This window comes from Physella acuta, unplaced genomic scaffold (genome assembly GCF_028476545.2).
Source record: "Physella acuta isolate Inbredline_101_S28 unplaced genomic scaffold, ASM2847654v3 ptg000877l, whole genome shotgun sequence".
Taxonomy (NCBI): domain Eukaryota; kingdom Metazoa; phylum Mollusca; class Gastropoda; family Physidae; genus Physella; species Physella acuta.
In genome coordinates, this window is record NW_026732394.1 from 55,864 (window position 1) to 83,527 (window position 27,664).

The 27,664-nt window shown below is 39.8% G+C and overlaps 1 protein-coding gene across 2 annotated transcripts in view; it reads left to right on the forward strand.

Annotated features, from left to right (window-relative positions):
• LOC131952563 (uncharacterized) overlaps nt 1-27,664 on the forward strand; it is a 62,574-nt gene that overhangs the window by 14,077 nt on the left and 20,833 nt on the right. For both annotated transcript variants that reach the window (XR_009388545.1, XM_059315285.1), the window contains exons 3-4: nt 4,334-4,368; nt 6,753-6,798. Coding sequence is in view for 1 of the 2 variants with exons in the window: in XM_059315285.1 (XP_059171268.1) it covers nt 4,334-4,368; nt 6,753-6,798 (81 nt within the window). In the remaining variant the exon portion in view is untranslated. The remainder of the gene's footprint in view (nt 1-4,333; nt 4,369-6,752; nt 6,799-27,664) is intronic.

Genomic DNA, 27,664 nt, shown 5'->3' on the forward strand with positions numbered 1-27,664 from the left:
GTATCTCCTGGTGTGGTTGTATCTCCTGGTGTGGTTGTATCTCCTGGTGTGGTTGTATGGTGTGGTTGTATCTCCTGGTGTGGTTGTATCTCCTGGTGTGGTTGTATCTCCTGGTGTGGTTGTATCTCCTGGTGTGGTTGTATCTCCTGGTGTGGTTGTATCTCCTGGTGTGGTTGTATCTCCTGGTGTGGCTGTATCTCCTGGTGTGGTTGTATCTCCTGGTGTGGTTGTATGGTGTGGTTGTATCTCCTGGTGTGGTTGTATCTCCTGGTGTGGTTGTATGGTGTGGTTGTATCTCCTGGTGTGGTTGTATCTTCTGGTGTGGTTGTATCTCCTGGTGTGGTTGTATCTCCTGGTGTGGTTGTATCTCCTGGTGTGGTTGTATGGTGTGGTTGTATCTCCTGGTGTGGTTGTATCTCCTGGTGTGGTTGTATCTCCTGGTGTGGTTGTATCTCCTGTTGTGGCTGTATGGTGTGGTTGTATCTCCTGGTGTGGTTGTATCTCCTGGTGTGGTTGTATCTCCTAGTGTGGTTGTATCTCCTGGTGTGGTTGTATCTCCTGGTGTGGTTGTATCTCCTGGTGTGGTTGTATCTCCTGGTGTGGTTGTATGGTGTGGTTGTATCTCCTGGTGTGGTTGTATCTCCTGGTGTGGTTGTATCTCCTGGTGTGGTTGTATCTCCTGGTGTGGTTGTATCTCCTAGTGTGGTTGTATCTCCTGGTGTGGTTGTATCTCCTGGTGTGGTTGTATCTCCTGGTGTGGTTGTATCTCCTGGTGTGGTTGTATGGTGTGGTTGTATCTCCTGGTGTGGTTGTATCTCCTGGTGTGGTTGTATCTCCTGGTGTGGTTGTATCTCCTGGTGTGGTTGTATCTCCTAGTGTGGTTGTATCTCCTGGTGTGGTTGTATCTCCTGGTGTGGTTGTATCTCCTGGTGTGGTTGTATCTCCTGGTGTGGTTGTATGGTGTGGTTGTATCTCCTGGTGTGGTTGTATCTCCTGGTGTGGTTGTATCTCCTGGTGTGGTTGTATCTCCTGGTGTGGTTGTATGGTGTGGCTGTATCTCCTGGTGTGGTTGTATCTCCTGGTGTGGTTGTATCTCCTGGTGTGGTTGTATGGTGTGGTTGTATCTCCTGGTGTGGTTGTATCTCCTGGTGTGGTTGTATCTCCTGGTGTGGTTGTATCTCCTGGTGTGGTTGTATCTCCTGGTGTGGTTGTATCTCCTGGTGTGGTTGTATCTCCTGGTGTGGTTGTATCTCCTGGTGTGGTTGTATCTCCTGGTGTGGCTGTATCTCCTGGTGTGGTTGTATCTCCTGGTGTGGTTGTATGGTGTGGTTGTATCTCCTGGTGTGGTTGTATCTCCTGGTGTGGTTGTATCTCCTGGTGTGGTTGTACCTTCTGGTGTGGTTGTATCTCCTGGTGTGGTTGTATCTCCTGGTGTGGCTGTATCTCCTGGTGTGGTTGTATCTCCTGGTGTGGTTGTATGGTGTGGTTGTATCTCCTGGTGTGGTTGTATGGTGTGGTTGTATCTCCTGGTGTGGTTGTATCTCCTGGTGTGGTTGTATCTCCTGGTGTGGTTGTATGGTGTGGCTGTATCTCCTGGTGTGGTTGTATCTCCTGGTGTGGTTGTATCTCCTGGTGTGGTTGTATCTCCTGGTGTGGTTGTATCTCCTGGTGTGGTTGTATCTCCTGGTGTGGTTGTATCTCCTGGTGTGGTTGTATCTCCTGGTGTGGTTGTATCTCCTGGTGTGGTTGTATCTCCTGGTGTGGTTGTATCTCCTGGTGTGGTTGTATCTCCTGATGTGGTTGTATCTCCTGGTGTGGCTGTATCTCCTGATGTGGTTGTATCTCCTGGTGTGGTTGTATCTCCTGGTGTGGTTGTATGGTGTGGTTGTATCTCCTGGTGTGGTTGTATCTCCTGGTGTGGTTGTATCTCCTGGTGTGGTTGTATCTCCTGATGTGGTTGTATCTCCTGGTGTGGCTGTATCTCCTGATGTGGTTGTATCTCCTGGTGTGGCTGTATCTCCTGGTGTGGTTGTATCTCCTGGTGTGGTTGTATCTCCTGGTGTGGTTGTATCTCCTGATGTGGTTGTATCTCCTGATGTGGTTGTATCTCCTGGTGTGGCTGTATCTCCTGATGTGGTTGTATCTCCTGGTGTGGTTGTATCTCCTGGTGTGGCTGTATCTCCTGATGTGGTTGTATCTCCTGATGTGGTTGTATCTCCTGGTGTGGCTGTATCTCCTGATGTGGTTGTATCTCCTGGTGTGGTTGTATCTCCTGGTGTGGCTGTATGGTGTGGTTGTATCTCCTGGTGTGGTTGTATGGTGTGGTTGTATCTCCTGGTGTGGTTGTATCTCCTGGTGTGGTTGTATCTCCTGGTGTGGTTGTATCTCCTGGTGTGGTTGTATCTCCTGATGTGGTTGTATCTCCTGGTGTGGCTGTATCTCCTGATGTGGTTGTATCTCCTGGTGTGGTTGTATCTCCTGGTGTGGTTGTATGGTGTGGTTGTATCTCCTGGTGTGGTTGTATCTCCTGGTGTGGTTGTATCTCCTGGTGTGGTTGTATCTCCTGATGTGGTTGTATCTCCTGGTGTGGCTGTATCTCCTGATGTGGTTGTATCTCCTGGTGTGGCTGTATCTCCTGGTGTGGTTGTATCTCCTGGTGTGGTTGTATCTCCTGGTGTGGTTGTATCTCCTGATGTGGTTGTATCTCCTGATGTGGTTGTATCTCCTGGTGTGGCTGTATCTCCTGGTGTGGTTGTATCTCCTGGTGTGGTTGTATCTCCTGGTGTGGTTGTATCTCCTGGTGTGGTTGTATGGTGTGGTTGTATCTCCTGGTGTGGTTGTATCTCCTGGTGTGGCTGTATCTCCTGGTGTGGTTGTATCTCCTGGTGTGGTTGTATCTCCTGGTGTGGTTGTATCTCCTGTTGTGGCTGTATCTCCTGGTGTGGTTGTATCTCCTGGTGTGGTTGTATCTCCTGGTGTGGTTGTATCTCCTGGTGTGGTTATAAATCTTGGTGTGGTTCTATCTCCTGGAAACAGAAACCGCCTTCTCCCCCTTCCACCCGTATCTTTCAACTTACCGACTTTACCAGGCAACGGTCGCCGGTCTGATTGTAAGATTGAAGATGTTGTACATTCAAACAAATAGCTGGATATTATTTCAGTGACATCAAAACAAATCTAGCCGTTCTGCTTTAAACTTAATTATTAGTTCAAGCACAAAACTGATGATATCCTGTCATGGAATAGCTTTATAAATATAGCACTCAACGACAGGCGATATATTTCAGCTTTTAAATTTTAGACAACAGGAAATGTTTTAATACATTGTGACTAGTTAAAATAAAACCGATTTCTCTTTGTTTTGTTTTGTTTTGTTTTGTTTTGTTTTGTTTTGTTTTGTTTTGTTTTGTTTTGTTTTGTTTTGTTTTGTTTTGTTTTGTTTTGTTTTGTTTTGTTTTGTTTTGTTTTGTTTTTCTTTCTTTTTTTTCCTTATTTAAAAATATCTAAAGCTTAAGCAAATCGGGGAAACGTTTTTTTTCTTTCTGTAATTTATAACAACACCATGGCAGCATTTGATTTGAGTTCTTCATTTGCATAGGCTAGTTGTGATCAAATGGAACCGCACATCATACTGACGTCATCAATGACACCTGGCCGCATTAGTGCCTGTTATCAAACATTGTTCTGAATGCTTGGATTCCGTCAATCGTATTCTAACGATTACAAGAATTTCAATACCTCACAAGGAAATTGTAAATTGTTGGGAAACTATCACAAGTTACTGCCCTTGTGGAATATTCTTAATTATTTTATAGCAGAACTTTTCGTACTCCCTAGGCACTCGTAGCAATTATTGCATAAGCTTCCAACCCACTTCCCCCCCCCCCCCTTTTCCACCTACCAATAAATCTTCTGTGGACCTGTGGTAAAGAAACATTAGACATAGTTTACTGAGTTTTAGGGATTTATTATTGATTTCATTATTGAGGGTAAGTCGATTTTTAACGATTTTTAAATTTGGGAGTGGGGGGGGGGGGGGGAAGGTTATCGTTGATTTCATTATTTATCATTATTGATGGTGAGTCGATTTTCTCATTATAAAAGTGAGGAAGATAGTGCGCTTGCATAAAGGACAAAATAGAAAAGGTATGGGAATCGTATAGAAAATAAAAACTTCCATCGGTGTCCGCTACCCACCCTCTGAAGTTTAATATCCCCCCCCCCCCCCCCCCCACCAGGATTCGAGTATTGATGTGATAATCATGCTTGTTTACCATGTAATGGAATTATATTTTGAAACGAAAATTTCAAACAAAATTTTTCTCAATTTCAGTCAAAAAACGAAGTGTGGACTCAGTGGAGAAACAAGTAAGTGAAACATAATGGCTAGTATGTAGGTGTGGTAGTGTTGTAGATGTCATTTATATGTAAAGATGTAAGTAAAACATAGTGGCTAGTATGTAGGTGTGGTAGTGTTGTAGATGTCATTTATATGTAAAGATGTAAGTAAAACATAGTGGCTAGTATGTAGGTGTGGTAGTGTTGTAGATGTCATTTATATGTAAAGATGTAAGGTAGTGGCTAGTATGTAGGTGTGGTAGTGTTGTAGATGTCATTTATATGTAAAGATGTAAGGTAGTGGCTAGTATGTAGGTGTGGTAGTGTTGTAGATGTCATTTATATGTAAAGATGTAAGGTAGTGGCTAGTATGTAGGTGTGGTAGTGTTGTAGATGTCATTTATATGTAAAGATGTAAGGTAGTGGCTAGTATGTAGGTGTGGTAGTGTTGTAGATGTCATTTATATGTAAAGATGTAAGGTAGTGGCTAGTATTTAGGTGTGGTAGTGTTGTAGATGTCACTTATATGTAAAGATGTAAGGTAGTGGCTAGTATGTAGGTGTGGTAGTGTTGTAGATGTCATTTATATGTAAAGATGTAAGGTAGTGGCTAGTATGTAGGTGTGGTAGTGTTGTAGATGTCATTTATATGTAAAGATGTAAGGTAGTGGCTAGTATGTAGGTGTGGTAGTGTTGTAGATGTCACTTATATGTAAAGATGTAAGGTAGTGGCTAGTATGTAGGTGTGGTAGTGTTGTAGATGTCATTTATATGTAAAGATGTAAGGTAGTGGCTAGTATGTAGGTGTGGTAGTGTTGTAGATGTCACTTATATGTAAAGATGTAAGGTAGTGGCTAGTATGTAGGTGTGGTAGTGTTGTAGATGTCATTTATATGTAAAGATGTAAGGTAGTGGCTAGTATGTAGGTGTGGTAGTGTTGTAGATGTCACTTATATGTAAAGATGTAAGGTAGTGGCTAGTATTTAGGTGTGGTAGTGTTGTAGATGTCATTTATATGTAAAGATGTAAGGTAGTGGCTAGTATTTAGGTGTGGTAGTGTTGTAGATGTCATTTATATGTAAAGATTACAATTTATGCATTCAAAGATCGAGTTTATGTAATACACGTTTTTACTTTATACGTTTATAAAATCATAGGTTTTAGAAATACAAGTTTTATAATATCGATTAAGTTAAACTTTAAGAACTAGAAATTAGAAAAGATAGTCTATAAACTATTTGTTTAGTTAGATCGACAGTTCAGGTTATATCATTAGCTAATGACATGTATGGTAGCGATGAATTGGCTTAATCATTAGCTAGCAATTTTTATGGTAAAGATTAAATTGCTGTATCATTAGCTAGCAATTTGTATGGTAAAGATTAATTGGCTGAATCATTAGCTAGCAATTTGTATGGTAAAGATTAATTGGCTGAATCATTAGCTAGCAATTTGTATGGTAAAGATTAATTGGCTGAATCATTAGCTAGCAATTTGTATGGTAAAGATTAATTGTCTGAATCATTAGCTAGCAATTTGTATGGTAAAGATTAATTGGCTGAATCATTATCTAGCAATTTGTATGGTAAAGATTAATTGGCTGAATCATTAGCTAGCAATTTGTATGGTAAAGATTAATTGGCTGAATCATTAGCTAGCAATTTGTATGGTAAAGATTAATTGTCTGAATCATTAGCTAGCAATTTGTATGGTAAAGATTAATTGGCTGAATCATTATCTAGCAATTTGTATGGTAAAGATTAATTGGCTGAATCATTAGCTAGCAATTTGTATGGTAAAGATTAATTGGCTGAATCATTAGCTAGCAATTTGTATGGTAAAGATTAATTTAATTGTCTGTATCAGCTAATGAGTTGTGTTTCAGGGCTGTTTTGATTGTTCGATGTATGAACTATGTATTTGGTGTACATGTTTGGGGACGTGTATTTGTGTTTTGGTGTACATGTTTGGGGACGTGTACGAACTATTTGTGTTTTGGTGTACATGTTTGGGGACGTGTACGAACTATTTGTGTTTTGGTGTACATGTTTGGGGACGTGTATTTGTGTTTTGGTGTACATGTTTGGGACGTGTATGAACTATTTGTGTTTTGGTGTACATGTTTGGGGACGTGTATTTGTGTTTTGGTGTACATGTTTGGGACGTGTATGAACTATTTGTGTTTTGGTGTACATGTTTGGGGACGTGTATTTGTGTTTTTATAACCTAACACAGGGGCTATAAATAATTTATGCCCTACAACTAATCTTAAATATCATGACTTTGTGGAAGTGTTGATTATTTCTAAGTTCATTATTTATTCTGTTTTTGATGTTAACCAGCTGAGATTTTAGATCTAATTATAATAATGAATTGACAAGTTTAGACGTTAATTATTTCTGACTGTTTTCACAGCCCCAAGAACAAGAAGATGATTTACGTGACCTGCTCAGTTTGGTTGGTGAGTAACTTGTGTTGTGTCTCGTTAGGGCTTTAGTGGATAACTTTTGGTGTGTCTCAGGGCTTTAGTGGATAACTTTTGGTGCGTCTCATTAGGGCTTTAGTGGGTAACTTTTGGTGTGTCTCATTAAGGCTTTAGTGGGTAACTTTTGGTGTGTCTTATTAGGGCCATAATGGTTAAAATATTTTGTATCACATTCGACAACAACAACAGAGTGAAGCAATACAAAACCAATGGTTTAAAAAATCTATATTTATAATGTAATCGCTTAACGTAAATAGCCCTGCACTTATCATAAAAGCTTTAAAGAAAACACATTTACATTTCCTGTTTATGTTAATTTTCGTTTTATTACAATCCAACATAAGTTATAAGTTAGCACTCGATATATACCCGTTTGTTGAAAAAATGTTAGGAAAATTGAAAATTGTAGGAAAGGTAAGATTAGCTGCTCTCCAAAAAACTACAGCTAGTCAATTATTAGCTTTAGCTAGCAAGCTAATGTCTAAACTAGTCAAGTACTGGCTGCAGCTAGCAAGCTTATGTCTAAACTAGTCAAGTACTGGCTGCAGCTAGCAAGCTAATGTCTAAACTAGTCAAGTACTGGCTGCAGCTAGCAAGCTAATGTCTAAACTAGTCAACTACTGGCTGCAGCTAGTTGCCACTTGGCTGCCTATTGTTGATGGCCCATCTTCGTGCAGACACAGGGGCTGATGGATCTGTTATAAACCTCCAAGTACCGGCAGCAGCCTATTAGAAAGTATCCGTGTACTTTTAGCGTTAAACTATGGGTATGAGAAGTCAATAAGCGACAAGTCAGCTAAATGGAAACCCGCCACGGTCATCGAATGGCGAAATAAACAACACGCTGGCTTGAACGTAAAAACTTTATCACAACTAAATGACATCAACATCAAAGGACAGTATCCATTTAACATCTTCATCCACAATACAACAGCTTCCACAATATAGCCTAATCCACAATACAACATCCACAATACAACATCATCCACAATACAACCTCATCCACAATACAACCTCATCCACAATACAGCCTCATACACAATACAACATCCACAATACAACCTCATCCACAATACAGCCTCATCCACAATACAGCCTCATACACAATACAACATCCACAATACAACAGCCACGATACAACATCCACAATACAACCTCATCCACAATACAGCCTCATACACAATACAGCCTCATACACAATACAACATCCACAATACAACATCCACAATACAACATCCACAATACAAAATCATCCACAATACAACCTCATCCACAATACAGCCTCATACACAATACAACATCCACAATACAACAGCCACGATACAACATCCACAATACAACCTCATCCACAATACAGCCTCATACACAATACAGCCTCATACACAATACAACATCCACAATACAACATCCACAATACAACATCATCCACAATACAACATCCACAATACAACATCCACAATACAACATCCACAATATAACATCATCCACAATACAGCCTCATACACAATACAACATCCACAATACAACATCCACAATACAACCTCATACACAATACAACATCCACAATACAACATCCACAATACAACCTCATCCACAATATAACATCATCCACAATACAGCCTCATACACAATACAGCCTCATACACAATACAACATCCACAATACAACATCCACAATACAACATCATCCACAATACAACATCCACAATACAACATCCACAATACAACCTCATCCACAATATAACATCATCCACAATACAGCATCATACACAATACAACATCCACAATACAACATCCACAATACAGCCTCATACACAATACAACATCCACAATACAACATCCACAATACAACCTCATACACAATACAACATCCACAATACAACATCCACAATACAACATCATCCACAATACAACATCCACAATACAACATCCACAATACAAACTCATTCACAATACAACATCCACAATACAACATCATCCACAATACAACATCCACAATACAACATCATCCACAATACAACATCATCCACAATACAAACTCATCCACAATACAACATCCACAATACAACATCATCCACAATACAACATCCACAATACAACATCCACAATACAAACTCATTCACAATACAACATCATCCACAATACAACATCCACAATACAACCTCACCCACAATACAGCCTCATACACAATACAACATCATCCACAATACAACATCATCCACAATACAACATCCACAATACAACAGCCACGATACAACATCCACAATACAACCTCATCCACAATACAACCTCACCCACAATACAGCCTCATACACAATACAACATCATCCACAATACAACATCCACAATACAACATCATCCACAATACAACCTCATCCACAATACAACCTCATCCACAATACAACCTCATCCACAATACAGCCTCATACACAATACAACATCCACAATACAACCTCATCCACAATACAGCCTCATCCACAATACAGCCTCATACACAATACAACATCCACAATACAACAGCCACGATACAACATCCACAATACAACCTCATCCACAATACAGCCTCATACACAATACAGCCTCATACACAATACAACATCCACAATACAACATCCACAATACAAAATCATCCACAATACAACCTCATCCACAATACAGCCTCATACACAATACAACATCCACAATACAACAGCCACGATACAACATCCACAATACAACCTCATCCACAATACAGCCTCATACACAATACAGCCTCATACACAATACAACATCCACAATACATCATCCACAATACATCATCCACAATACAACATCCACAATACAACATCCACAATACAACCTCATCCACAATATAACATCATCCACAATACAGCCTCATACACAATACAACATCCACAATACAACATCCACAATCCAACCTCATACACAATACAACATCCACAATACAACATCCACAATACAACATCATCCACAATACAACATCCACAATACAACATCCACAATACAAACTCATTCACAATACAACATCCACAATACAACATCATCCACAATACAACATCCACAATACAAACTCATCCACAATACAACATCCACAATACAACATCATCCACAATACAACATCCACAATACAACATCCACAATACAAACTCATTCACAATACAACATCATCCACAATACAACATCCACAATACAAACTCATTCACAATACAGCCTCATACACAATACAACATCATCCACAATACAACATCATCCACAATACAACATCCACAATACAACCTCACCCACAATACAGCCTCATACACAATACAACATCATCCACAATACAACATTATCCACAATACAACATCCACAATACAACATCCACAATACAACATCCACAATACAACATCCACAATACAACATCCACAATACAACATCCACAATACAACATCCACAATACAACATTATCCACAATACAACCTCATCCACAATACAACAACATCCACAATACAACCTCATCCACAATACAACAACATCCACAATACAACAACATCCACAATACAACATTATCCACAATACAACATCCACAATACAACATCCACAATACAACATCCACAATACAACATCCACAATACAACATCCACAATACATCATCCACAATACAACATCCACAATACAACATCCACAATACAACATCCACAATACAACATCCACAATACATCATCCACAATACAACATCCACAATACAGCCTCATACACAATACAACATCCACAATACAACATCCACAATACAACCTCATACACAATACAACATCCACAATACAACATCCACAATACAACATCATCCACAATACAACCTCATCCACAATACAACATCCACAATACAACATCCACAATACAACATCATCCACAATACAACATCCACAATACAACATCATCCACAATACAACATCATCCACAATACAACCTCATCCACAATACAACATCCACAATACAACATCCACAATACAACATCATCCACAATACAACATCCACAATACAAACTCATCCACAATACAACATCCACAATACAACATCATCCACAATACAACATCCACAATACAACATCCACAATACAAACTCATTCACAATACAACATCATCCACAATACAACATCCACAATACAAACTCATTCACAATACAGCCTCATACACAATACAACATCATCCACAATACAACATCATCCACAATACAACATCCACAATACAACCTCACCCACAATACAGCCTCATACACAATACAACATCATCCACAATACAACATTATCCACAATACAACATCCACAATACAACATCCACAATACAACATCCACAATACAACATCCACAATACAACATCCACAATACAACATCCACAATACATCATCCACAATACAACATCCACAATACAACATCCACAATACAACATCCACAATACAACATCCACAATACATCATCCACAATACAACATCCACAATACAGCCTCATACACAATACAACATCCACAATACAACATCCACAATACAACCTCATACACAATACAACATCCACAATACAACATCCACAATACAACATCATCCACAATACAACCTCATCCACAATACAACATCCACAATACAACATCCACAATACAACATCATCCACAATACAACATCCACAATACAACATCATCCACAATACAACATCATCCACAATACAACCTCATCCACAATACAACATCCACAATACAACATCCAAAATACAACATCATCCACAATACAACATTCACAATACAAACTCATCCACAATACAAATTCCACAATACAACATCATCCACAATACAACATCATCCACAATACAACCTCATCCACAATACAACATCCACAATACAACATCCACAATACAACATCATCCACAATACAACATCATCCACAGTACAACATCCACAATACAACCTCACCCACAATACAGCCTCATACACAATACAGCCTCATACACAATACAACATCCACAATACAACAGCCACGATACAACATCCACAATACAACATTCACAATACAAACTCATCCACAATACAAATTCCACAATACAACATCCACAACACAACATCATCCACAATACAACATCCACAATACAACACACACAATACAACCTTATCCACAATACAACATCCACAATACAACATCCACAATATAACATCCACAATACAACATCCACAATACAACATCCACAACACAACATCATCCACAATATAACATCCACAATAAAACATCCACAATACAACATCCACAACACAACATCATCCACAATACAACCTCATCCACAATACAACATCCACAATACAACATCCACAATACAACATCATCCACAATACAACATTCACAATACAAACTCATCCACAATACAAATTCCACAATACAACATCATCCACAATACAACATCATCCACAATACAACCTCATCCACAATACAACATCCACAATACAACATCCACAATACAACATCATCCACAATACAACATCATCCACAGTACAACATCCACAATACAACCTCACCCACAATACAGCCTCATACACAATACAGCCTCATACACAATACAACATCCACAATACAACAGCCACGATACAACATCCACAATACAACATTCACAATACAAACTCATCCACAATACAAATTCCACAATACAACATCCACAACACAACATCATCCACAATACAACATCCACAATACAACAGACACAATACAACCTTATCCACAATACAACATCCACAATACAACATCCACAATATAACATCCACAATACAACATCCACAATACAACATCCACAACACAACATCATCCACAATATAACATCCACAATACAACATCCACAATACAACATCCACAACACAACATCATCCACAATACAACATCCACAATACAACATCCACAACACAACAACATCCACAATACAACATCCACAACACAACAACATCCACAATACAACATGATCCACAACACAGCCTCGTACAGCTTTCATCTAGGCTTTTAAACTTGACGGTCTAGTCAATATCACATTTCTTGCTTTTATTTTCATAAAAACTCGGCAGCTATTTTTAGGAACCATGATAATACAAGTTGCTTTATTTAGAATTAGTGTTAATTGCGAAATTGATTTTCCTGTTACATCGTAAAACAAGCAGTTTACATTCAGCAACATCGGTCGTGTTAACCATTTTCTGCCTGATGAATATTTTCCTTTGTATTCTCCGATAGCTGTAGACTCCATGAAATGTTATTTCATGGCACTTATTCTTCCAGTTATTGATTTATTTTGAACAAGTCAATTTTCCCATATTCTATTTTCTCTTAAAGCAGTGTTAAAATATGTTTTGTTTTGATAAACAAATACTCATGATTATTTTTTTTTACATAAAAATAGTTGTATAAACAGCCATACAGGGCAGCAATGCTTGTCTCAGGATCCTTCACCCACTAATGCACCAACCTTTCTATTTCTAAACTTGTGTTAGTTACCTGTATTCAAATTAATTTTCTCTTACACTCTGATATGTCTCGTAGGGCCAAGAATCAACATAAAATTTGAAGACATTTATATAATTCAGTCATTAATCAACAGGAATATATTAGAAATAAATTATGAATAGGCACGAATCTACTAGGCTGTATATTGTTATCACAAACACATTCATCTCCGGCTAACAAAGACTACTCATTCCGCTTTTGTTTTTAAAAAACCGCCCAACAACTCAAAGATGACGGTTAATTGCCCCTTGTCACACGTTTGGCGTCACGGTCGCCTAGCAACCAGGGAGAAAATCCTATAAAGCTGGATGAGAGAGTGACAGAGATCTGCAGCTTCTTGGCCACAATTTACTATTTTTGGTGGGGACAAATCGATAGTGAAAGGCCATGGAGATCGGTATATCATTGGGTGGGGAGGGGTGGGGATTGTCATACGTTCCTGAACCAACGCTCAGATTTGTCACGGAACGCATGACAAATCGGCCGTCTACAAGATAATATTTTTAAATTTTATCATCGAACTCTTGACAAATCGGCCGTCTACAAGATAATATTTTAGAAGTTTATCATGGAACTCTTGACAAATCGGCCGTCTAGAAGATAATATTTTTAAATTTTATCATCGAACTCTTGACAAATCGGCCGTCTAGAAGATAATATTTTTAAATTTTATCATCGAACTCTTGACAAATCGGCCGTCTACAAGATAATATTTTAGAAGTTTATCATGGAACTCACGACAAATCGGCCCTCTACAAGATAATATTTTTAAATTTTATCATGGAACTCAACATTAACAACAGTCTAGAAGATAATATTTAAAATGTTATCATGAAACTCATGAAAAATAGGCCATCTAGAAGATCATATTTTTAAATTTTATCATGGCACTCATGAACAAGTATCACAACATAAAAACAACCGACACATGGATGTAGATGAACAAATATCACAACATAACAACAACCGACACGTGGATGTAGATGAACAAATATCACAACATAACAACAATCGACACGTTGATGTAGATGAACAAGTATCACAACACAACAACAACCGACACATGGATGTAGATGAACAAGTATCACAACATAACAACAACCGACACGTGGATGTAGATGAACAAGTATCACAACACAACAACAACCGACACATGGATGTAGATGAACAAGTATCACAACATAACAACAACCGACACGTGGATGTAGATGAACAAGTATCACAACATAACAACAACCGACACATGGGTGTAGATGAACAAATATCACAACATAACAACCGACACGTTGATGTAGATGAACAAGCATCACAACATAACAACAACCGACACATGGATGTAGATGAACAAATATCACAAAATAACAACAACCGACACATGGATGTAGATGAACAAATATCACAACATAACAACAACCGACACATGGATGTAGATGAACAAGTATCACAACATAACAACAACCGACACATGGATGTAGATGAACAAGTATCACAACATAACAACAACCGACACATGGATGTAGATGAACAAATATCACAACATAACAACCGACACGTTGATGTAGATGAACAAGCATCACAACATAACAACAACCGACACATGGATGTAGATGAACAAATATCACAAAATAACAACAACCGACACATGGATGTAGATGAACAAATATCACAACATAACAACAACCGACACGTGGATGTAGATGAACAAGTATCACAACATAACAACAACCGACACATGGATGTAGATGAACAAATATAACAACATAACAATAACCGACACGTGGATGTAGATGAACAAGTATCACAACATAACAACAACCGGCACATGGATGTAGATGAACAAATATCACAACATAACAACAACCGACACGTGGATGTAGATGAACAAGTATCACAACACAACAACAACCGACACATGGATGTAGATGAACAAGTATCACAACATAACAACAACCGACACATGGATGTAGATGAACAACTATCACAACACAACAACAACCGACACATAATCAGACCGGCTCTCCGGCAGCGAGTCATTTAAAAACCAAAAACCAGCTGCCGGTGATATAGACTTTGAGAAAGAAAGGACCGGCTGCCGGCTAGCTAGACGGTAATTGAAAAGAACATCCAAGATCCCTTGCCATCTATATTTAGTAACAGTCAATAATCTCCTGTGGCAGGTTAATAGGTTCCAAGTTCCGGACCTGACGATAACTCGGCCGGTACTGGCAGTAATGGATCTGGTAAGACGAGAAAAAAGCCAGTTTGGGATGATGGAATTTTTCATTAATCTTTCTAGGAAGTCATGTTGTCAAAAGCAACGTGACGTCAGTTTGCTGTGCGTGGTATTAGTCTTAGTGGCGTCAGTGATAGGGAGTGAGTTAGTGGCGTCAGTGATAGGGAGTGAGTTAGTGGCGTCTGTGATAGGGAGTGAGTTAGTGGCGTCAGTGATAGGTATTGTTGGTGTTATCAGCCCTTGTGTTTGTTAACGTAATGAACGGAACACATTCTACTACATGTTCTATACTGACGGAGTAAGCGTCTGAAGTAGTATAGTAGGTCGTGTTTGGGTCGTAAGAGGAGGAGGAGGCGAGGGGGAGGAGGAGGAGGAGGAGGAGGAGTGATTGATTATTTTGACCGTTATTGATTGATTTTTGCCCACCTGTTGCATATTTTGACCGTTATTGGTTGATTTTTGCCCACCTGTTGCATATTTTGACCGTTATTGATTGATCTGACCACTTGTTGACCAAAACGATTATCATAGAGGAGGAGGAGGTTATTGTTTTGATCAATTGATCGATATATTGACCAGTTGACCAACTGACCACTTGAGCTATTGTTTTATTAATGGTTAAATAATAATGTTATACATTTTGTTGACCAGTGGACCAACTGACCAGTAGTTGACCAGATGATCAGTTTATCGGTTGTTGACCAGTTGCCCATTTGTTGGTTGTTTTTATTGACCTGGACGACAGTCCGGCTTTAACAGTATATCGTAAAATAGTATTTCACCACCCTCCAGTGAGGGTGTGGGTGGGGGTGACGCGGGTGAAACCCGGGGTCGGGTGGGGGAGGTGGTAGCAGGTGGTACCCCTTCCCTTTGTGTGTTGCAATCTCATTCTCCCTTTGTCTGAAGTCTGTGTGACCATGTCCTTTTGTGTGCCGCTACTCGCGTCATACACAAAGGCAGGTGCTGTACCCCATTGTCTAATCCAACTCACGCGCCTTTACTATCGATTTTTTTAAAGTCATGTTTAAACATGATGACCGTATAAAATCTTTGTTGAATAGGCCTGGTGGATGTCGAATTCTACTCGTCTTAATATAAAGAGATACAACTCGTGCCAACAGCCGGGCGGTTATTGCCCCCTTCCTGGTTTCTACTTGGTTGTTGTGTTTATGGCTGGCCGTTTATTTACACACAAACACACACACACAACTTACACACAACTTATATCACAACAAAAGACTTCTTATATTTTATGAATTTATTTCAACTTTCTCCAAGTCATCAAACGCTTTTAAAATATCATATCTCAGGGCGAGTAAACGTTCAAAGGCTATACGAGAGAGATTTATTCCAGAATTATTAGGAAATTTAAGATCTGTACCATCCATAAGATCTCTAAGATTTAAAGTGTTTTTGTTCATGAATTGACTAACGATAGCTACTTTATAACCACTGTCATTCGTCGTTCGTATTTCCGTCACTTTATTACTATTCCGGGCGACAAGTAACCAATCTTCACTAGACATCTTGAAAGCGCCGAAATAAACGTTTATAAGTAGTCCCAATAAGTGCAAGTGTTAAACGTGATATAAGTCGATCGTTAATATATTGTCGAGCCGGTGACGGTGAAAAAGGGTGGAGAATAAGTTTTAGGCTAGCTCCCCGAACTTTCTTCAAAACAAAATAAACCGCGTATAACCCACAGCTGTTGGTTACAATGTCTTGCAAAACTCTTGAATTGTAAACGAATGGTCTGTTTGAATTATTTTTTATAAAAGCCAAAATGGCGGGTTCACGCGGTGGTAATCCAAAACTATCGAAATAAGTAAATTGCGATAGACCATTGAAAAAAAGACCAACCCAGTGGCTGCCTTCATCCTTGGACGAATCTAAATTTATAATGAACACCGCTTGCTTCGTTCTATCGATACGAGTAGGTAGTTGATCGCACGCTACAACACCAAAGAGATTTGTGCGTTGTACAAATAAATCTGCGGTCAGTATACTTTGTAGTTCTCTTGTGTTCATTTTCGTCTATAGGCCGCTTTAGGCGGTGTAATCTGTCAACACTTGCCTCGTTTTTGAAATTTCTAACACCGAATCTAGTTCAGCATACGCAATAACTTGAATCGGTTCAGTTGTAACTTGTGAAAATTTAAGTTCAATAGAAACAGGTCCAGATTTAGCCAATTCAAATTGTTCACCATCCAAAAGACTGGGGCTTAAATCAAAAGCAAACAAGGTATAGCCGTTCTTAAAGTGTTTATAGTCTATTCCATTCCCAGCATCTTTTCCAACCATACCCAGAGAGAGGTTACTATTGAAAAATGCTCTAATGGCTTGATTCCTATCAAAGTCCATGACCAGTGGTTTTCCCGATAACGATCGTCCATCAACGCTTACATTTAAATACGTCAAGTGAAAATGTTGAAAATTGAAGGGGTTTTTTGTGTAACTACCATTAAAGGCTGTAGAGGCGACTAGTCCGAGGACTAATCGGGTGGGTGTTTGACTCATATACAAATTGTCTTGATTGTGACTTAACATTCCTTTCGGTATAGCAAAGGTCTTTATAACAACGCGTTTAAAAGGATATTTTGCATTCATTCTCGTTAAAGCCTTTTCATGCGCGATAGAAATCGCCGGGTTAAGTCTGGCCTTTCTAACCACCAATGTTGCGTGCGTTATCATCGCTTTATACCCCTTGTTTTGGTCTGCTGTCAAGAGAGTGAAACTGTCTTTTGCGGGTGTAAGTTTAATTTTAATGTCAACCCCATTCAGCATATAGCGATCTTGGGTGAAAATGTCAGAGTGTATACGTCCCATCATATCGATCTCATGACTTTCACCAGCGGTGGTGCGGCGAATCCTATACCCATCATTATTGTCATCTTTGAACTCCTCGAAATGATGGGGTGTGTCCATCGCATATAGAGCGGCCGATAGAGACCCATTCTTGGCATCTTCCCCGTAATTTAACGTAGCCTCCAGATAGGCGCGATACGGATAGGTGTTCTCACTAGCGGTGATTAGTGTGTCGTTGAGAGAAATATCCACTTGGGAAAATAAACTGTGCAAAAAATAATTGACTGGTGCAACATCAGAGTCCACTGATATGGGATCACCATTCGCTAAGGTCACCTTAGCGCGCACGTGTAAATACGTGTTGAACAAATCTAGATAGTCTTCACTGTTGCCAGAAATTGCAAATTCTATAGGTGCACTTTGTGCCAAGGATGCGAGGGGGTGTATTTCAACAAATTGACCCTCCTCGACGGCAGTTTGTGTCGGGGGTATACTAAATAAATCCAATCCAGAATGTAAGCACTCACATGAACTTGGATGAATAAGAGCCATGGTTAAGCAAATATATCTGAATACTTGGGATGTTTCTTCTTTCGCTTAGCACACGCCTTCGAATGATTGTGACTTGATCTGTGTGCTAGTTTTATTCGTTTTTCAAAGGGTTCACCTGGTGGTCTCGACAGCGCGCGCTTTCTTCTCAATCCGCTTCCTGATTGGTTTTGTCCCAGGTGATCAACGGCGCCTTGTAATAAACGATGTCCAGCTTCTTTGGCGTGTTCTTTAAACGATTCTCCAATGTTTCTTCCCGCTAATGCATCGTTTGCAACATGCAACCCGGTACTAACACCTTCTCTGAGTAAAGCCTTACCTCCCGTCTTTATCCAAGGGAGGACCATTCGACCTAGACCACTAAAGAAACTACCAATACCGTGTCCTCTCTGATTTCTTCCACCGATAAAAATTGGTAAACCATGACCGTACTGGTTACAGTAAAAATCTTCGTACAATTTAGGGTTTCGATGTAAAAGGGTATGTTTCACCATGGTGTGAGTTATTCCAGATCGAAATGTTTACGTGTTCTAAAATGGAGTGTCAACACTGACGTTCCACTTGTGAATGAGAGAGATTGTCCCAACTCATCGCATAAAAGTATTTCCACTGTGTCGAATGAAAAGCGGTTCAGGGGGATGTAGTGGGGTTTGTCGTAAATACGAAAAACGGAACTTGGTTTCTTCTCAACGATCGGTACGGTCCGAAGCAAAGGGACCATTACATCTCCAACCGGTCTCGCTTCTACGAGGTCACAATAGACGAATACAATTTTTACTTCGTCTTCCTCGATATGTTTCTCTGTAACTTTACCCGGAACAATCATATAGGCGTTCAACCAGTCACGGAACAGTACTTTCTATTCCCGATGCAACTACTTTGACGACAATTTTCTTAAATCCCTTATTACAGTCTGAAATTATAATTTCCACTTTTCGTTCATCTACATCTCTTTTTAATAGTTTTTTTATAGCGTTGACAAGCAGGTCGATGTTTTGGTATTTGGTCTGGCGTAAGCCAAATAGAAAAAGGTTAACGTCTGCACCTTCTTTGATGGAATGATACTGGAGCCAAACTTCATGTTCTCTAATCATACAAAATGCATTCGGCATTTGAATCTCGACCAGACCAACCTCATAGTGCGAATTCACATCGATAGTCTGTGGTAATTTAACGAAGAAATGTCCAGCCTCATTGTCTGGAAATACATTTGGTGATGCATTGCTAGGCAGGGTGACATAAAAACTCATTGTAAAATTTTGGTTCTTGCAATGGTTGGGTTAGGTAAAATATAACCGAGACAGCTGGATAACAACACGACCCAAAGTTTTCCCTCTTTGTCGTCGAGTGTTCCACGCGTCAAATTAAATAGTGAAAAAGCGATGACGACAAAGAGGGAAAACTTTGGGTCGTGTTGTTATCCAGCTGTCTCGGTTATATTTTACCTAACCCAACCATTGCAAGAACCAAAATTTTACAATGAGTTTTTATGTCACCCTGCCTAGCAATGCATCACCAAATGTATTTCCAGACAATGAGGCTGGACATTTCTTCGTTAAATTACCACAGACTATCGATGTGAATTCGCACTATGAGGTTGGTCTGGTCGAGATTCAAATGCCGAATGCATTTTGTATGATTAGAGAACATGAAGTTTGGCTCCAGTATCATTCCATCAAAGAAGGTGCAGACGTTAACCTTTTTCTATTTGGCTTACGCCAGACCAAATACCAAAACATCGACCTGCTTGTCAACGCTATAAAAAAACTATTAAAAAGAGATGTAGATGAACGAAAAGTGGAAATTATAATTTCAGACTGTAATAAGGGATTTAAGAAAATTGTCGTCAAAGTAGTTGCATCGGGAATAGAAAGTACTGTCCGTGACTGGTTGAACGCCTATATGATTGTTCCGGGTAAAGTTACAGAGAAACATATCGAGGAAGACGAAGTAAAAATTGTATTCGTCTATTGTGACCTCGTAGAAGCGAGACCGGTTGGAGATGTAATGGTCCCTTTGCTTCGGACCGTACCGATCGTTGAGAAGAAACCAAGTTCCGTTTTTCGTATTTACGACAAACCCCACTACATCCCCCTGAACCGCTTTTCATTCGACACAGTGGAAATACTTTTATGCGATGAGTTGGGACAATCTCTCTCATTCACAAGTGGAACGTCAGTGTTGACACTCCATTTTAGAACACGTAAACATTTCGATCTGGAATAACTCACACCATGGTGAAACATACCCTTTTACATCGAAACCCTAAATTGTACGAAGATTTTTACTGTAACCAGTACGGTCATGGTTTACCAATTTTTATCGGTGGAAGAAATCAGAGAGGACACGGTATTGGTAGTTTCTTTAGTGGTCTAGGTCGAATGGTCCTCCCTTGGATAAAGACGGGAGGTAAGGCTTTACTCAGAGAAGGTGTTAGTACCGGGTTGCATGTTGCAAACGATGCATTAGCGGGAAGAAACATTGGAGAATCGTTTAAAGAACACGCCAAAGAAGCTGGACATCGTTTATTACAAGGCGCCGTTGATCACCTGGGACAAAACCAATCAGGAAGCGGATTGAGAAGAAAGCGCGCGCTGTCGAGACCACCAGGTGAACCCTTTGAAAAACGAATAAAACTAGCACACAGATCAAGTCACAATCATTCGAAGGCGTGTGCTAAGCGAAAGAAGAAACATCCCAAGTATTCAGATATATTTGCTTAACCATGGCTCTTATTCATCCAAGTTCATGTGAGTGCTTACATTCTGGATTGGATTTATTTAGTATACCCCCGACACAAACTGCCGTCGAGGAGGGTCAATTTGTTGAAATACACCCCCTCGCATCCTTGGCACAAAGTGCACCTATAGAATTTGCAATTTCTGGCAACAGTGAAGACTATCTAGATTTGTTCAACACGTATTTACACGTGCGCGCTAAGGTGACCTTAGCGAATGGTGATCCCATATCAGTGGACTCTGATGTTGCACCAGTCAATTATTTTTTGCACAGTTTATTTTCCCAAGTGGATATTTCTCTCAACGACACACTAATCACCGCTAGTGAGAACACCTATCCGTATCGCGCCTATCTGGAGGCTACGTTAAATTACGGGGAAGATGCCAAGAATGGGTCTCTATCGGCCGCTCTATATGCGATGGACACACCCCATCATTTCGAGGAGTTCAAAGATGACAATAATGATGGGTATAGGATTCGCCGCACCACCGCTGGTGAAAGTCATGAGATCGATATGATGGGACGTATACACTCTGACATTTTCACCCAAGATCGCTATATGCTGAATGGGGTTGACATTAAAATTAAACTTACACCCGCAAAAGACAGTTTCACTCTCTTGACAGCAGACCAAAACAAGGGGTATAAAGCGATGATAACGCACGCAACATTGGTGGTTAGAAAGGCCAGACTTAACCCGGCGATTTCTATCGCGCATGAAAAGGCTTTAACGAGAATGAATGCAAAATATCCTTTTAAACGCGTTGTTATAAAGACCTTTGCTATACCGAAAGGAATGTTAAGTCACAATCAAGACAATTTGTATATGAGTCAAACACCCACCCGATTAGTCCTCGGACTAGTCGCCTCTACAGCCTTTAATGGTAGTTACACAAAAAACCCCTTCAATTTTCAACATTTTCACTTGACGTATTTAAATGTAAGCGTTGATGGACGATCGTTATCGGGAAAACCACTGGTCATGGACTTTGATAGGAATCAAGCCATTAGAGCATTTTTCAATAGTAACCTCTCTCTGGGTATGGTTGGAAAAGATGCTGGGAATGGAATAGACTATAAACACTTTAAGAACGGCTATACCTTGTTTGCTTTTGATTTAAGCCCCAGTCTTTTGGATGGTGAACAATTTGAATTGGCTAAATCTGGACCTGTTTCTATTGAACTTAAATTTTCACAAGTTACAACTGAACCGATTCAAGTTATTGCGTATGCTGAACTAGATTCGGTGTTAGAAATTTCAAAAACGAGGCAAGTGTTGACAGATTACACCGCCTAAAGCGGCCTATAGACGAAAATGAACACAAGAGAACTACAAAGTATACTGACCGCAGATTTATTTGTACAACGCACAAATCTCTTTGGTGTTGTAGCGTGCGATCAACTACCTACTCGTATCGATAGAACGAAGCAAGCGGTGTTCATTATAAATTTAGATTCGTCCAAGGATGAAGGCAGCCACTGGGTTGGTCTTTTTTTCAATGGTCTATCGCAATTTACTTATTTCGATAGTTTTGGATTACCACCGCGTGAACCCGCCATTTTGGCTTTTATAAAAAATAATTCAAACAGACCATTCGTTTACAATTCAAGAGTTTTGCAAGACATTGTAACCAACAGCTGTGGGTTATACGCGGTTTATTTTGTTTTGAAGAAAGTTCGGGGAGCTAGCCTAAAACTTATTCTCCACCCTTTTTCACCGTCACCGGCTCGACAATATATTAACGATCGACTTATATCACGTTTAACACTTGCACTTATTGGGACTACTTATAAACGTTTATTTCGGCGCTTTCAAGATGTCTAGTGAAGATTGGTTACTTGTCGCCCGGAATAGTAATAAAGTGACGGAAATACGAACGACGAATGACAGTGGTTATAAAGTAGCTATCGTTAGTCAATTCATGAACAAAAACACTTTAAATCTTAGAGATCTTATGGATGGTACAGATCTTAAATTTCCTAATAATTCTGGAATAAATCTCTCTCGTATAGCCTTTGAACGTTTACTCGCCCTGAGATATGATATTTTAAAAGCGTTTGATGACTTGGAGAAAGTTGAAATAAATTCATAAAATATAAGAAGTCTTTTGTTGTGATATAAGTTGTGTGTAAGTTGTGTGTGTGTGTTTGTGTGTAAATAAACGGCCAGCCATAAACACAACAACCAAGTAGAAACCAGGAAGGGGGCAATAACCGCCCGGCTGTTGGCACGAGTTGTATCTCTTTATATTAAGACGAGTAGAATTCGACATCCACCAGGCCTATTCAACAAAGATTTTATACGGTCAACATGTTTAAACATGACTTTAAAAAAATCGATAGTAAAGGCGCGTGAGTTGGATTAGACAATGGGGTACAGCACCTGCCTTTGTGTATGACGCGAGTAGCGGCACACAAAAGGACATGGTCACACAGACTTCAGACAAAGGGAGAATGAGATTGCAACACACAAAGGGAAGGGGTACCACCTGCTACCACCTCCCCCACCCGACCCCGGGTTTCACCCGCGTCACCCCCACCCACACCCTCACTGGAGGGTGGTGAAATACTATTTTACGATATACTGTTAAAGCCGGACTGTCGTCCAGGTCAATAAAAACAACCAACAAATGGGCAACTGGTCAACAACCGATAAACTGATCATCTGGTCAACTACTGGTCAGTTGGTCCACTGGTCAACAAAATGTATAACATTATTATTTAACCATTAATAAAACAATAGCTCAAGTGGTCAGTTGGTCAACTGGTCAATATATCGATCAATTGATCAAAACAATAACCTCCTCCTCCTCTATGATAATCGTTTTGGTCAACAAGTGGTCAGATCAATCAATAACGGTCAAAATATGCAACAGGTGGGCAAAAATCAACCAATAACGGTCAAAATATGCAACAGGTGGGCAAAAATCAATCAATAACGGTCAAAATAATCAATCACTCCTCCTCCTCCTCCTCCTCCTCCCCCTCGCCTCCTCCTCCTCTTACGACCCAAACACGACCTACTATACTACTGTCTGATGTTTTGAGGCGGCTGTTGGTGTTGGATGTTATGTGGCGGTGGTCGGGGGTGGGGGTGGTAGTTGAATAGGGAAGAGGATTCTTTTCCTGTCTTGCAGCTATCCAACGCATAAGTTTGGAGGTCTCGTCCCAAGTCTGCTGTCATGACGTCACTATGTCGCCATCCTTCAACTTTAAACTTTAATTCATCTCATGCTGTCATGACGTCACTATGTCGCCATCCTTCAACTTTAAACTTTAATTCATCTCATGATTTCTTAGCAAAGATCAGGTTTTGATCGGATTTAAAAAGATGCCACGATATTTTAATTGAAATTTTTTCCTTTTCTGGTTTTATTACCAACACTAAAACTAGGAAACATGACCTATTCACATGAGTCCAAGTTTCTAGAACTGTCTGTAACACGACACTAGACCGCCAGACGATACCCGTTGGCGGCTGACGTCATATTTATTCCAGTCTGGTCCAGCAAGGCCTTAACGAAACCGGAAGTCGTGTTGTTGTTATAGCTGACCTTACAACAAAAAGTCGTGTTGTTGTTATAGCTGACCTTACAACAATGAGTCGTGTTGTTGTTATAGCTGACCTTACAACAAAAGTCGTGTTGTTGTTATAGCTGACCTTACAACAATGAGTCGTGTTGTTGTTATAGCTGACCTTACAACAATAAGTCGTGTTGTTGTTATAGCTGACCTTACAACAATGAGTCGTGTTGTTGTTATAGCTGACCTTACAACAATGAGTCGTGTTGTTGTTATAGCTGACCTTACAACAATGAGTCGTGTTTAATCTCAACTTTTTTCTCCCAATGAAACTCTCCTATCATCTTCGCTGCGGAGTTTATCTCCAGCGAAAGAAATGCTAATGAAGTTGACCAAACGACATGGCGACATTCAGCAGGCCAGCATCTGGACATCATGTGACTTGATGAACCAACCGGCACCCAACACAAATAACGCCCGCCGCTTCTTCTGGGTTAAGCTTAATGTTTTTTGGTCAGATCCTATTTATTGAAGATCTAGGGAATGCTTCATTAGCGTTAGTTGGCCTACGTTTACTAGAGTTATTTTGTCTACCTTTAGTAGAATGAGGTGGCTTACGTTTAGAAGACTTCGGTTAGTTAGTCTATGCTAACTAGAGTTTAAGACGGTCAAGTGCTATCAGGACTTTTGTAATGAGAGAGAGTGGAGGCGTGCATATATATATATATATATATATATATATATATATATATATATATATATATATATATATATATATATATATATATATATATATATATATATATATATATATATATATATATATATATATATATATATGTATGTGATATATATAAACATGTAAGTATGCATGTATGTTTATACGTATGTATTGGCTACCCCCCATCCCACAACCCGCCGGATACGTCACTGGTCTGCATTATTGTTATTTGTTTAGCCTGCGTTGGGTGAAGTAGAGTATTCAAACAGCTCCAAAGAGTACATTATTATTCTATAAATCATTAAAGCAATCAATCGCATCAACGGATCCGCTTTCACCTCAAAGAAATATTCAACGAAGGTCATTGCCTGTTCCTAACTAGTAAAAAAATATCTAAACACAGTCTGGCTGAAGGAAGCTTGGCAAATCGGGGGAAGAAAATCAATGAAACCATGGTATTTAGATCAATTGATACAATAGCTGACGTCACAGCCTACGTCATTCAGAGGTTCTTTTTTTCAATCCTTCTATAAATAGAAATTTCCTTTTATATCACAATTCCGACAACCAATATTTTTAATCTTGATTTGTTTTCTTTCTTTTGTTATGTAAATATTTATTTGGCCGGTCTCGCCTTATTTTTTTTACTTTCCTGGTCAGCTTTAGCACTCATTGATGATGGAAGAGTTGTAGAGGAGATTTTTATTCCAGATTTTTGTTTGCATGCTTTTGGATTTTGTTTACACCATCTATTATTGAATGTCGTTTTACACCATCTATTATTGAATGTCGTTTTACACCGTCTTTTATTGAATGTCGTTTTACACCGTCTTTTATTGAATGTCGTTTGACACCGTCTTTTATTGAATGTCGTTTGACACCGGTTTGAAGGAAATATGTGTAAGGAGAGTTTAAACACAAGTACCACACAAGTGGACACATCTCCACAAGTACCACACAAGTGGACACATCCCCCACAAGTATCACACAAGTGGACACATCCCCCACAAGTACCACACAAGTGGACACATCCCCCACAAGTACCACACAAGTGGACACATCCCCCACAAGTACCACACAAGTGGACACATCCCCCACAAGTACCACACAAGTGGACACATCCCCCACAAGTACCACACAAGTGGACACATCCCCCACAAGTACCACACAAGTGGACACATCCCCCACAAGTATCACACAAGTGGACACATCCCCCACAAGTACCACACAAGTGGACACATCCCCCACAAGTACCACACAAGTGGACACATCCCCCACAAGTATCACACAAGTGGACACATCCCCCACAAGTACCACACAAGTGGACACATCCCCCACAAGTACCACACAAGTGGACACATCCCCCACAAGTACCACACAAGTGGACACATCCCCCACAAGTACCACACAAGTCGACACATCCCCCACAAGTACCACACAAGTGGACACATCCCCCACAAGTACCACACAAGTGGACACATCCCCCACAAGTACCACACAAGTGGACACATCCCCCACAAGTACCACACAAGTGGACACATCCCCCACAAGTACCACACAAGTGGACACATCCCCCACAAGTACCACACAAGTGGACACATCCCCCACAAGTACCACACAAGTGGACACATCCCCCACAAGTATCACACAAGTACCACACAAGTGGACATATCCCCCACAAGTACCACACAAGTGGACACATCCCCCACAAGTACCACACAAGTGGACACATCCCCCACAAGTACCACACAAGTGGACACATCCCCCACAAGTACC